Source organism: Penaeus monodon, unplaced genomic scaffold (assembly GCF_015228065.2).
Source record: "Penaeus monodon isolate SGIC_2016 unplaced genomic scaffold, NSTDA_Pmon_1 PmonScaffold_4005, whole genome shotgun sequence".
Taxonomy (NCBI): Eukaryota; Metazoa; Arthropoda; class Malacostraca; order Decapoda; family Penaeidae; genus Penaeus; species Penaeus monodon.
Window position 1 is genome coordinate 16 of NW_023658786.1, and position 14544 is coordinate 14559.

The 14544-nt window shown below is 40.8% G+C and overlaps 2 protein-coding genes across 2 annotated transcripts; both read left to right on the top strand.

The window, feature by feature from the left end:
- Window positions 1–4310: 4310 nt before the first annotated feature.
- LOC119570815 lies at window positions 4311–8424 on the top strand. The gene is made up of 4 exons (XM_037918411.1): window positions 4311–4496; window positions 7101–7241; window positions 7473–7538; window positions 8247–8424. The coding sequence occupies exons 1-4, from the start codon at window positions 4471–4473 to the stop codon at window positions 8407–8409; spliced, it is 396 nt and encodes a 131-aa protein (XP_037774339.1). The 5' UTR covers window positions 4311–4470; the 3' UTR covers window positions 8410–8424.
- A 910-nt stretch (window positions 8425–9334) lies between these two features.
- LOC119570816 (U3 small nucleolar RNA-associated protein 14 homolog A-like) lies at window positions 9335–12987 on the top strand. Its single transcript, XM_037918412.1, has 4 exons — window positions 9335–9365; window positions 9665–9807; window positions 12586–12783; window positions 12960–12987. The coding sequence occupies exons 2-4, from the start codon at window positions 9698–9700 to the stop codon at window positions 12985–12987; spliced, it is 336 nt and encodes a 111-aa protein (XP_037774340.1). The 5' UTR covers window positions 9335–9365; window positions 9665–9697.
- The last annotated feature ends 1557 nt before the right edge of the window (window positions 12988–14544 follow it).

Here is a 14544-nt window from a genome sequence, read left to right on the forward strand (position 1 = left end):
AAAGGCAGGCGTGGAATCCGTTGGGAGGCAACTGCTGAAGGATGGGAACGGGAGTATCGTCCACCTAGCCGACAGCCCAACCCATGTAGGCCTGTGGGGCAAAGACTTAGGGAACCCCACAGGTGGACATTGAGCCCCACAGACTGCCACCCCTTTATATGGGTGGAGTCTGCGTAGGTGGCAGTGTGGAGTCTACCCAGTTCAACTTCCCAAGGCTAAACCTCAGGCAAGCTGCTGGGTATGAGCTTAATTCCCAAACAGTTGAAAGTTGAGGAGGCTGCCCTCTCAGAAGTGAGAAGACCTGGCAGTGGCATGCTCAGTATGGGTGGTTTACTTACTGCTGATTTGGCATGGGCAATGGTCATCACCACCAGGGAGTAGCCATAGTCATCTCCATGCAATTTCAACCCTTGGAAGTAGAGGTAACACAGGTGACAAGCGTGTTATGGCATGTTTTTGGTTTCATGTCTCTTATTGCTGTGTATGCTCTTACCATGTTTGCAAACTCGAGAAGAAAGAGGCGTTCCATGCCAAACTCACATCTGTAGCAGAAAGATGTCCCAGGTGAGACATTTGCATTGTTCTGGGTTCGGGATCTGATCCCAACAATGAGAACATTCTCCTTCTCTGGGGCTTTGCTAGGTCCCAGAGATTGAGGAATGGACATGGAATAGCAATACAGGTACTGTGGTCAAGGGAATCGACCACATCTTGTCAGCACTTGCTGGAGGATCCTCCAGAACTGGAGGGTTTGCTGGAGTGCCGGGTTCTGTGGTACTGAACACAGGCTGGTTGTGACTACCCTACAGGTCCACTTCAAACTCATCCCTCCAGTGACCAATCTAGGGTGTTTCACTTGGACAGATGAGGAGTATGCCCAGGGGTTTGCCACGGCAGTTTGTGATTGGTTCACAGAACTCAGAACCACTGGATGCTGTGCAGGAGTCCATTGCAAATGCTCAAAGGCAAGGCAGAATTTCAACTCTGGAGAAACTGGAGGCCACAGAAGTGTATCACATGGCCTCAGCTGAATGACAATCATGCTTGCGTCATTCCTTGGTTGGCAGGGCTCACACACTGTTGAGAAAGGACAAAGAACAGTTCATCAGGAACCTTACTAAGGAGGTTGAAGGCCATTTCTTGATAAGTGACCTTCGACCTGCCTATCAAACTCTGAGAAAACTGACTAAGAGAAAACTCTAAGCCCTTTTCACACATGACTGCAGTCTGCTCAGTAGATGGACAAATCATCTTAGATCATCTTAGAGCAGTTAGTCTGGACACAATTGGTATCACAATACCATCAGTGAGGAACCTCCTACCCAACTGAAGATATAGAATAGAATATAGAATAGGAAAAGGAATCAAAGGGACTGTAGCAACTACCATAGCATCACACTGCTCATCATACTAGGCACGGCTGTTCCCCATCCTTCTGAAACGGAACCATGACCATCTGCTAAGACTCCAGAGACTCCTGGCAAGTCCACAATAAACGCTCTTAGTGCTTCAAGTCATTGTGGAATGCCGTCGTGATTTCGGTCACGGGCTGCTTACAGCCTACATCGACCTCAAGAAGGCATTTCACTCAGTTCATTGCAAATCGCTATGGGAGATTCTCATACTTAGGGAAATTCCGACATGGATTATCGGCTTAATAGCAAGCCTATATACTGGTACTGAAAGTGACGTAGAGTAAGCTTCTTCCCTGTTAACTTAGGTGAGGCAAGGCTGTGTCCTTGACCAACACTGTTCAAACACTTGCCTGGACTGGATAATGGGCAAAGATACTACCAAAGTCAGTGTAGAGCAACACTGGGCAATATCAAGGCCAAAGGCCATGATTTTGCCAACGATGGTGCTATCCTATCTGAGTCTCTGGAATAATTGGTTTGTGGCTCTTGATGCATGTAGTAATGAGGTGAAGCCCTTGGGCCTAGAGGTCTACTGAACCAAGACCAAGATTCAGGATTTTGAGGCCCTGTTAGGGGAACCCGCACAGTTGATACATGCTTGTGGTGAGGATGCTGAAGTCACAGAGAGCTTTACATACCTTGGTAGAGTAGTCCATGTCTCTGGGCTGTTAGACCAAGAGTCAGTAGACGAATTCTCTCAAGAGAAACTGGAGATATCGGTGCCTATGCCGAAGGACCACTCTACATGTTTTCAGGGCCTTAATACTGCGAGTTTTGCATTATGGAAGCGAAACCTGGACTTTTGTCTAGTGTCTCATCTTGATGCCTTTTGTAACAAGTCCCTACACCGGATCATAGGGTACAGTGGCTGGACCATGTGTCCAACTGACGACTACACTGTGAGACTTGCATGGGACCTATTACTTGCATAATCCAGGACCGCCAACTCAGGCTAGCTTGTTTCCCTGTGAATGACCCTCGCCATCAGATTGTCTCTTAGCGAGACAGTCCTGGGGTGGAGGAAGCCCGACCAGTCCTGTCGCTAGAGAGCTAGAGATAGGTCGAGGGCCTGCTTGGAGACTAGCTGGAAGTGAAGGAAGGATGCGGCCATGCGCCCTCGTCGGTGTTAGGCCCCGATGATGTTATATATATATATAATATATATATTTATATATATATGTGTGTGTGTGTGTGTGTGTGTGTGTGTGTGTGTGTGTGTGGTGTGGTGTGTGTGTGTGTGTGTGTGTGTGTGTGTGTGTGTGTGTGTGTGTGTGTAAACAGTAATATATATATATATATATATATATATATATATATATAATATTATATATATATATAATATATATATATATATATACATATATATATATATATCTATATATATATATTATATATATATATATATATGTGTGTGTGGTGTGTGTGTGTGTGTGTGTGTGTGTGTGTGTGTGTGTGTGTGTTTGTGTGTATATGTATATGTATGTATATATATATATATATATATATATATATAGATATATATATATATATATATAATATATTATAATATATATATATAGTATATATATATATATATATATAATATATATATATATATATATTCTCCGATCACTGGCGTGCATGGATGAAAACTGAACCTCCCCCGGGGTTTCGAGTGCCCATCAGCAAATGTCAAAAAACCGTCATGTTTATTGGAAACTACACTGGACTGGACGGCTTGGGCCTCACAATACATTGGAACATGTAGACTGTATTGTTTAATATATTTAGCATGTAGCAATAATATGTCCATGCTCCATACGGTAGCATAGAACTTCGGCATATGTAAATCGAAATTACCAATATGACGCCATGCTGGAAATACAGTTGTTATTCCAAAGATATTTGGTGTGAAGCAAAGCATTTACACTAAACGCCCGTTTGAAGTCTGAGGAGACCAGCCTCAGCCTGACTCTGTTCAACAGACGGTATTTGATCCGATGCCAAAAATCTGTTGAAGAGAGGATAACCTTTAATGAAAAGTAGGGTCGTTTTCTTCCCTGGACTTAAGTTATGGGTTTTGAACAATGAAGATGAGACTGCTTGCTTTCGGTTACGCATTGCAGTGATACAGTAGTGCCATTTTTTCTGCGAATAGAAAAGTGCACCGCTTTTCTATTCACAGAAAAAATGGCACCAGAGTAACCAGTAACACAGAAGGTGCTTTTAGACGCGAGAGCGGGGAAGGTCACTTATTAATTTCATGTTCTTGCGAAACAAATATTATTTCGCAGATAATAGGTACTAATTCGAACCCTCAGTTTATCACAACCCGAGATGTACTCGCATGATCTCTGTGCTGTCCTCAGCTGCCAAGATCTATTCACCTCACCCGGTGTTATGTAACGCCATATATCTATGCAAAGGTCATTGCATTCATTGTAAAATAGTTGTAGGTTGTTGATGTTGGGAACATTTGTGAAAGGTCAGAGAATAGAATATATGTGCAGAATATCGCATAAGTACAGAAAAAACGGGTTTTACGTGAACACATAAGTTTGTCACGTGTCGTATATCAGATGATTTTCTCTCCATAATGCTTGTGTCATCTGTATCAGTAGCAGTTAACTTTTGTTGTTCACAATCGCGAAACTGGATTCGCTGCGCCGCTTCAAACTTCCCGCTTCGCTTCCAGCAGACGAAATGTAAACCTCGGCGCATCGTCCTCGTGTTGCTCTCGATGGGAATCGCCTTAAATACAGATTGTATAAAAGATTACTCCCTGTTAAATTAGACATGCATTTGCCTTAAGATCATCAAAAGTCAATAATAATTTTAATCCTATTTTTTCTTCAGATAATTGTGGCCCTTCTAATGGCCGAAAAGAAATATCGAATTTGAAAACGCCGCAACGCGAGCCGGAGTTAAAGAGTCGTGGACGAACGTGTTTGTTCCTGAGGAGGAGCCTGTGTCTAGAGGAAAAGAGAAGACTGTTATACGTACCGTCAGGCCTGTCGCAAATCGAAGAGGAAATGCTGAAGGTTTCTCTGTCGAAGTGAGAATTAGATCATTCAATATGAGGAAACAGAAGACCAAAACTGGGTAAGGAACTGCACAGTCCAGCATTGTTCACTGATAATGTCCCATTCAATTTTAAGACTAATTATACAGTGGTTATTGTTTTGCAATTTCTCTTTATTTGTACCTGTGCTATTATCACTAGCAGCTGTAAATTTCTAGGTCTGCATGGGAAATCCCATCAAATTTGATATCAATAAACACAGGCTTAAAACTCCGAAAACCTGGGGCCAAGCGAGGGATATTTGCCACAGCACATCCTTCACCGTGTGATAGTTAGATCTGTATGGGCAAGCTCTATCTCACTAGAATATAAGTCTTGGCCCTTTGCTAGATGGCAGATAGGTTTAGTAGCCCTGGCAAGAGACTGCCAGTAATGGGTGCTATTTATTGTTTGAACTAACTTGTTTATATGGAGTGTGTAAAAAAGTATGTCATAGATGAAAAGTGTCTCAGGATTTATCAGTCATTTTAATCTGTGTATTGAGGCCCGGTGGCCGAATGGTTAGAGCATCGGACTCAAAACTGTCACGAAGGCAATCTGAGTTCGAGGATTTGAGTCACCGGCCGGCATATTAATCCCTTGGGCAAGGAATTTCACCTCGATTGCCTACCTAGCCACTGGGTGGGCAAGCCAGCCCAAGTCAGTGCTGGTCCCAAGCCCGGATAAATAGAGAAATGATTACCTAAAAGGTAACACCGGCTCTCTCCGTGGAAAGGAACTGGGGACCCTACCACGTACTCACTCCAAGAGCATCACAACATGAAAACTACAATTAAGTATCATGCTGTGAACCTACCGTTAAAAAAAAGTAATCTGTGTATTGGTTATCTTGTAATATGAGTTTGGTGTACAATGCTCTGTCTTGAAAAAGTCTCACATCTGACAAAATGCTCATCCAGGAGGCCTGATATAGAGTGGATATCTCCATCCACATAGGCATCTGTCACACACTATAGCCTATCCACAATAGATTGACAAAACATTTGGGGACATAGGGAATGAGAGACAAATATACATTTAATGCAACTGCATTTAGTGACTGGGCATGTTAAAATTAGTATCCTAACAGTATTGTCCACTATACTTTTCAGTAACACATGTCTACAATATAAACTCTGTTTCTGAATTTATTCTTTTGCAGCAAAGTATGAAAATAGAATAGTATAATGACAATAAATAGGTGGACAGATATTGGATGGCCCTTAGCTTTGACCTACAAGTAGGTCACCTCCTTTCCTTGTGTACTACGAATAGTTGGGGTCCTAATCACAAGTGGTACTACAGAGGCTGGAACATCCAAACTCCAGTTCAGTATTTGGGTGCCTTAGGCCACCAGCCTCTGAGTATGTAATGAAAGATAACATAGTATAAATTACACAATCAAAATTGAAAAAAGATGAAAGGAAATTACATAGAATCACTGGATAATAGAATATATAAGTGGATATACAGAACAAATAGACATTAGTATCTATCTCAGCCAAATATTTGAACCCATCAAGTGCCCCAAATGCCCAAAAGTGATTAGAAATCAAGGAATTCAGACCATAGACGTAAAGTGAAGAAAAGTTTGGTGTTTCACTATATAAAGTTGTGTGGCTTTACCCTAGGGGTCCAGGGGGGTGAGCCCCTGGCAAGGCACAATATAGATTGTATTTTCTTAAACCCATGGGGGTCCAGGGGGTGTAGCCCCCCTGGCTAGACACATATAATACCTCGGGGGTCCAGGGGGCAAAGCCCCTGGCTAGTGTATATATTACTATGGGGGTCTAGTGGCAGAACCCTGACTAGGCTTATATATTACTACATGGGTCCAGAAGGCAAAACCCCCTGGCTAGGACATATAGATCGTAGTATATGAATCCTACAGGGTTAACGTTAGTTGGTTGTTGGTTAGGACGCATTGTGTGATTACTATGGAGAATCTGGATTATGTTAAATCTCGTAGATTTTTACCGAATGATGTGTTTGATTCCTGTAGGGTTTTCGAAATTTGGTGCATCAGTCTGTAGACTTCAAATGTTGTGGAGAAGTCCGTAGAGTTTCATTAGCCAATTTTAATAATTTTTAGTGTTGTTTACTTGCATTCATCAGACAAAGTCTGGCATGGGTTTTCAAAAATTGACTTTTTAACATTTCATAAATCACTTTCTGCAATTTCTGCTGGTTCCTATTGACATCCAGTACCATCCATTACCCCACCCACCCTCCTTCAACCCCGGTTCCCTACGCATTCCAGATCGTTGGGTAGAGGAAATATATAAAAAATCTGATTTTGAAATTTAGTCTCTGGAGAAAGCATTACTCTCGGTAGCAATAGATGACCTGCATAGATGACCTGCTTAACTTTCTCTGTCTTGTACTACTCTAAGCCAGTCCTCATGTAGCTATACATATCTCTCACCGAAGCTAGTACTTTAGAAGACAATATAACTTGCTTAAGCCCATTTCTTTCTTTGCATAAAAGAATCTAAGGTGTGTCTTTTTTCAATCTTATCTGACTGAATTAATTGAGCCAAGACATTGGATTTACCATGTTGTATTTATTGAAATTAAACTATGGACCATGTGTAATGAAATTGAACTGTAGGCAATTTGTATATGGTAAACTTTTGTCCCCTCAGCCCACATGCTGCAGAAGAGGATACTGTCATTTCTAAGTCCAAGGAAGAGAACAGTGAGACCACCAATGAAGGAGTGCAGGATGGAGATGAGAAGGTGCATGCCAGACTGCTCAGTGACGTGAGCAAGATCAGCAAAAGAAAGTAAGTAATTGATATAGTGGAGAGGGAGTCAATCTGCATAGGATGGGCTAAGTTTATAATTCTAATATAGTTCTATGAGTTACAGTCTCAAATACATTAACTTTTGACAGCCTCAAATCCCTAACACTAGCTCAGTGCTCAGGTGCTTTAGTTTATTGAGGATTTGAGTAGACAACATATATTAACAGACTATAAACCATTTGTTGATAATTACCTTTCTACTCCTATCAGATTGAGTGCTGGAAATAAGAAGCCACAAGCTAAACTGCTCAGTGATGTGAGCAAGGTCAGCAAGAAGTAAGTATTCTGATTTTGTAGAAAGAGAGAGGATCTGCAGAGGCTGGTATGAAGTTTTGATATGTGATGTATTTCTGATTGTTGCAGTCTCAAATATATAAACAACTTGAAAGGCTCAAATTCCTGAAACACCAGCTTAGTACTCCAGTGAGCCTTTGAGCACACATTGGAAGAGCATATAGTATAAATTACATGACCATCCTCAAGGATTAAATAATGATTAATGAAAAGAAATGTTGTATTTTTTTTTTTTTGCAAAGAATCACTGAAGAAAGAAAAACTCTGTAACCAAGTGCACAGTCGATCTGCATCATAATATAATTGTCTTGCATAACTCACCTGAGCCAATTCTCTTGTATATCTATATATCTCACCGAATTAGTGCTCTTGTAGACCTGCATAAACTCACTGAATTAATACTTCCATAGGAGACCATTATCTTCCTGAAGTCGTTTTTTTTTTTTTTTTTTTTTTTTTTTTTTTTTTTTTTTTTTTTTTTTTTGTGTGTGTGTGTGTGTGTGTGTGTGTGTGTGTGTGTGTGTGTGTGTTTGTGTGTGTGTGTGTGTGTGTGTGTGTGTGTATAAAAAAAAGGGTGTTTTCCAATCCTTTCAGACTGAATTTCTTGAATGAATAAGGTAGATTTGGTATATTGTGAGTATTGAAATTAAACAATAGGCCATTTGTGGATAAACTTTTCTTCCTAATCAGACTTCGTGCTGCAGAAGAGGATGACATCTTCATCTCCAGGCCCAGGGGAGAGGACGGGGAGACCAGTGATGAAGAGGGGGATGATGGAGATGAGAAGGCACATGTCAGACTGCTCAATGACATGAGTAAGATCAGTAAAAAAGAAGTAAGTATTTTGATTTAATGGAGAGAGACAAAATAATGACATGAATCTGCATAGGCTGGGCTTAAGTATAATAATCTGATGCATACACACATACACACTTGCACTCACATTTACACACACACACACACACACACACACACACACACACACACCACACACACACACACACACACACAACACACACACACACACACACACACATACACACACACACATACACATACACATCCATGCACACTCACTCACACGCTTGCACACGCACACGCAGACACACACACGCACACGCACAAGCATGCACGCACTACACATACACATGCATACAGACTCACTGATACATTAGAATTATATTCATCTCTCCTTGTTTTACAGACAAGCGGCCAAACGAGAAGTTCGCACAACAGTTGGGACAGTAACAGAGGGAATTAAGGCTGAGGATCTCATGAACCGCATTGGATCCTCACTTCTTAACCAGACAACAAAAAAATTAAAACTACACAAAACCCCGTAGAGAACATGTTGCTCAGAGGGTAAGTTTACTTTGAATACTCTTGTATGTTGTACTGTCTGGAAGTTAAAAAACTTTAGCAGTCATAATCATTTGTATCTGTTTGATGTAAGTTGTTCACCAAAAATGAAAATAGTATTTTCTATTTCAGTCTTTCTGGAAATAGAAAGGCTTAACCTGTACTACAGTGGTTGAAAAGGCCTTTGAATATGGAAAAGACAGTATTACCTCTTTTCTTCTTTACCTCATATAGGTTAACGAGCTGCAGGCTATGAGGATGTTGCAATGGAAGTGAGCAAGTGGGCTAAGGTTGTAGAATTGCGCCGTGAAGCCGACACACTGAGTTTCCCCCTCAAGAAGAAAAACACAGAGTTTAGCACAGTGGACAAGGTCGAGCACCAAAGTTGAAGACAGACTTGGAGCATGAGGTTTATTCCTCCTTGAGGGAGCCAAGTTGGTTAAGAAGCAGGTCAGTTGAATATCAACCTGTTTAAGAAATGCAATATATTTTAGTACCAAGTAAAGAAAAGTCAGGTTAGATACAGATGACTGCTGTATATAGTTGTGTAAATGCAAAAAGAAATTTAGAAAATTTGGAATTAACCATTTGTTGTCCATATCAGTGATGAATATGTAAGTAAGAAAAAACAAGATATTCAAATTAGATATGGTATTTTCTTCACAGTGGTTAGTTTTTTTATTTTACTATTAGAATATGAAGACTTTTTTTGCACATTTTGAGAAAACCCATTCCCTGACCCCCCACAGGAAACCGCAAGGGAGAAAGCCATTAGACATGCCATGTCCCTTGAGGAGGTGAAGGAGAGAATGCGAACCCTGTGGCGTGAAAAGGAAATGAAACACCGCTACGAGGAAAAGGCTCGTAGACAGAACCAGAGCAAGAGCAAGAAGTGACTATGCATTATTTCATTTTTTTATGTTAAGGAACTACTCCCTTTCAGATACTGGGCCTTGACCTGCATCCCAATTCTGCCTTCAAAGGCAGCCAAGGAATCAAGATTTTCTAAGACTAATTCCCATGAAATGAGACGGCATGGGAGGGGCAGTGAGTGGCCTCCATTTTATGCATTGCTCACTGAGCCCCAGAAGCTCTTTGTAAATCTGTTGATAGAGATAAAGGCTGAACCCACTCTTATTTTACCCAAACCTATTCAACCTCTAGTACCACTGAATGACTCTTATCAACAATGGATTAAATTGGTTAAGTGATTTCAATATAAATTGCATGTCAAACCCCCTGCCATGCCCTCTTTTTGCTCACTGCTGGAAAGCTTGTTCTCATATCTTTTATTTTATTCATTTTTTTTTTCTCTCTCTCTCTCTTCCTGATATCTATATATAGCTATACCAGTGTTTCCAGGTAACTACAGCAAGTGAGAGCAAACATGTATGGATGTCACAAGTATCAATGAAGACAGTGCCATGGTTGTTGATTAGTTGCTAGCATTGTTTAGCATTGTGGATTGGTTGTGATTTTGCATTGTTAGTGTTGATTGTGTGTGAAAGACAAGGTAATCATATGAGATCAAAAGGGAGGTCCCTTCCTCTCTCTCCTCCCTCCCTCTCTCTCTCTCTCTCTCTCTCTCTCTCTCTCTCTCTCTCTCTCTCTCTCTCTCTCTCTCTCTCTCTCTCTCTCTCTCTCTCTCTCTCTCTCTCTCTCTCTCCCTCTCTCTCTCCCTCTCTCTCTCCCTCTCTCTCCCTCTCTCTCCCTCTCTCTCTCTCTCTCTCTCTCCTCTCTCTCTCTCTCAAGAATGTTAGGATGGGTACTTTGATTTTCCTAGTGATAGTTACCTTGGATTAGTGATGTTTTAATCCTGTTGCTGGATATGCCCATCAGTGATGAACCTCATACTTGACAGAAACTTGGGAGGCAATCTCTAAGCTGAGGGGTGGTAAAACAGTCAGCATTTGCAGCATCCGTGCTGAACCCTTAGTAACAGTACCAGAAATCTCTTAGCATCACTGATTCCAGTGACTTTTGGCAACCATCCTGTCATTTGGCTGGGGAGCCTGCTCTATGTAGCGGAACTTCCCGCTCGACTTGCTCTAGCGCATCATCATACTTATAGCCATACCCATCATGATGAGTTGGTTTGTTATGATGGCTATAGGCATGGCCCAGCAGTAAAAGATTAAAGGCTGGTGGTTAACCTATAGCTCATGGATTACATGTTGTCCTGACTGCCATGTCTAGTGCCATTCTAAAGAAAGCATTTAACTCGGTTCATCGCAAGTCACTTGTGGAGATCCCAAGACCAGGGAATTCTGACAAAGATTATATTGGTTATAAAAATGCTGTAAAATGTATTGGGAACATGTCTAAGATCTTGCCTGTGAATTCAGGAGTTAGGCTGGACAGTGTTCTTGTATGCCTGTCACCTCTTGCATGGACTACATAATATGTAAGAGCTTCTTTTGAAATGCATTGTGAAGCAACACCAGACAGTATGAGGCTCACCTACCTTGACTTTGCTAATGATTGCTATCCAGGAGAGCCTGGTGGCTGTTCTTGATGTATTCAGCAGTAAAGTCAAACCCATGGATCTAGATGCTTGTTAGACCAAGATCCAGGATTTTGGGGACTTTCTAGGAGAACCTATCCAGTTAGTATGTTTGTGGCAAGGGCATTGAAGTCTTGTAAGCTTTACATATCTTAGTCATGTGGTCCATGACTGGGCTGTTATACTAGGAAGTCAGTAGAAGGATTACCCTAGCTCCATGTGTCATGAACTTGCCCAACAAGAGTATTGGAAACTATCCATGCCTTGAGGACCCATCTTGATGCCTTTTACAACAGGTCATGTGCCAGATCATGGGGGTCCAATTGGCAGGACTACACTTTCAATCAACATTTACACCATGAGACTGGTGTAGGACCTTTTACTTGCACAATCTGGAACCACCAACTCAGGCTATATGGACACATGGCTCAACTCCTTGAGGAAGAATCTGCACACCAGGCAGTCTCTTCTTAGACAACCCTGGGTGGACAATGCAGATTGATAAGATTTGTTGTGACGAGTTAGGGATAAGCTGTGGATCTGCCTAGCAGCTTACCACGAGGGACCTTGTGACCCTCATGGATGGAATGAAGTGTGATGCCCCCTTGGCCTATAGATAGGAGCAGTTTTAAATCTTTCTTCCTTATCGAAATTCGCTTGAATTACGAGTGAACACTTTCATATTTATTTTACAATTCTCCAACATGTAATTATGCTATGTTCATAAATAAAATCATAGGGAATAATGTGGAAAGAAGGAAAAGGCTGGGACATTGATATTAATAAAACTTTTTTTTTTTTTTTTAATAGTGAAGCACATTTTCCCTGCATATTTTATCTGTTGATTAGTCTTTAAAAAAATAATAATCTGTCATCTACTTGTGTGCTTTTACACATATGGTGGAACATTGAATGGGTACTACACTAGTTATCTTTTTAACTGTGATACTTTAAAGCTCCAAATTAAGCTAGAAAAAGCATGGGGCTCCTGCTTTGACCACCTCTCACTTACATCATCTCAAAAATACTGATGTGTGAAATTTTGACTTATCAGGATTTCAGATACTGTAGACCTTGTAAATTGTTTTACTAACAATCCATAGTACAATTTCTTGCTAGTGCTGAGGCAGTAGCATTTTTACAATTGTATGCTCTTGCAATTCCCAGACACCACCGAATCCTCCGTCGTGAGAAGTTGAGGAAGCAGAAGACTGAGCTACAGGAGCTGCACAAGAAGAACCCTGACGCTGCTCTGGAGAAATTGCAGGAGATGGAGTTGCTGCGCATCCAGGAGAGAATGAGTCAACGCCATAGGTCCTCCAAGTGGGCAAGTTCCAAGGGCTACGAGCAACCAGAGACAAGGAGGTAGATTGGCTAAAGCCTTTCCAAGTTTCATTGATTAGTCTGGGTTTGGCTGCCTCAGTTGAATTATAATGAAAGGATTTTAGTTCATAATTCTACATATGATACTGCTCACTGTTAAATTGTAAATGTAAGTAAATGCTATATACTAAAGTCTAAACAGAGCCTTCTAAACTTAGGGTAATGAATATGGTGGACCAGTTTTAAGGACTGTGGTAATAATTTGTTATACTAAACAATCCGCAACACAAATGACAGGCCATGGCAGCACTACAGGAGAATGCCAGGATGCACCGAAAATTTGAAGATAAAAATAAACAAAGAGGAAGCCAGTGACAGTGAAGATAATAGTGGATCTGAGCAGCAAAAGGTTTGTGTTACAATTGTGAGAAAACAGTGCAATGACTCAAACATTTATTTTGTTTGATATCAAATTCCATAATGTTAAATAATGAAAAATTAGTATAGAGAAGGATTATAATTACCTTTTTTATTTCATTATATGAAATTTTTTCTCTTTTTGTGGTATTGATGTCATATCTAACTTGAAGGAGGAGGCCATTGCTGCAGGAACATATGACCCAAGAACCCTTTGGACAGCCAGCCTGGCCAAGAGGCCACAGGGCTCACAGGACAAAACTGAGCATGGAGGAGGGGGACACAAGCTTTACCAAGTTCAAGACTTTTTTGGGATGAAGTGAACAAAAGGGAAGATAGAAGAAAGAAAGGCTCAAGCCATTGTAGAGGCAAGAGAGCAGGAAAGGGGAAGGATGAGCAGAGGAAGAGGAGGCAGAGTGTGAGAAAAGTGAAGTGGATAAAAATTTAACAGTAAGAATTCAGAGAATGGGAAGATACTGATCAGCTAAAAAATATTTACTACATGTTTAGTAAAGCTGAAGTCCCGCTTTTAAAAAGAAAATGAAAAAAAAATTAAAGAAGCTAGGAATTGAAAGTACAGAAGGTAAAGAATGGACAAAAGTCAAGAAAAAGAAAGGTGCAAAGGTCAAAAAACAAAAAGGCAGCGGTTGTAGAGGAATTTGACTTCTCTGTTAAAAGGACTGAAAACCAAGACTGATGAGAAACTGGAGCGAGTCCAGGACCCTGGAGGAGTAGAAGAGCCTTGGGCAACAAGGAGGAGGTCACAGACGCATTGAGCAGGCCTTTCAAACCCTGAGGAATGAGGAGCCAGTGGAAAGAGGACCAAGGGTGTATAAGAAGGTAAAGAGTCTCAGGGCACAAGACAGAGGAAACTAAGAAGAAGTTGAAGTCGACCCCTACAAAATTATTCAGGTTTGTGAGCAATAAGGTTGTGACATGTTTTGTTGTGTCTGTGGGGGAAGGCTGGAGAAATATATTTTGGTTTTGTTTGTATGTATTTATATTGACTCTGAGAGACTGAGTGTTTTCAGAGCCACCAGTTATAAAGAAACTGTCAGTTGATAGTAGATGTGTTAATTTGTGGAATTATATTATATTCCACTTCCTTTCCATATATTAGTATGTAGAATATTTTTCAATCAGGTTTTGTTACTGGTTAAACATGGAAACTTCTTTGGATAGGTAGGATTACTGAAATAGTACCTATGTTTTTCATCATTCAAATGGTATGGACACTTTTTTGACATAATCATCAATTTTTTCTATTTTGCCAATTATTAATTTAAAAAGGAACCACCATTATTACCTGTTACTTTGAGGTTGAAACACTGAGAGGGAGCTGCACACAGCAATGCAGGACACCATGACCACAGAAATGATGGACCT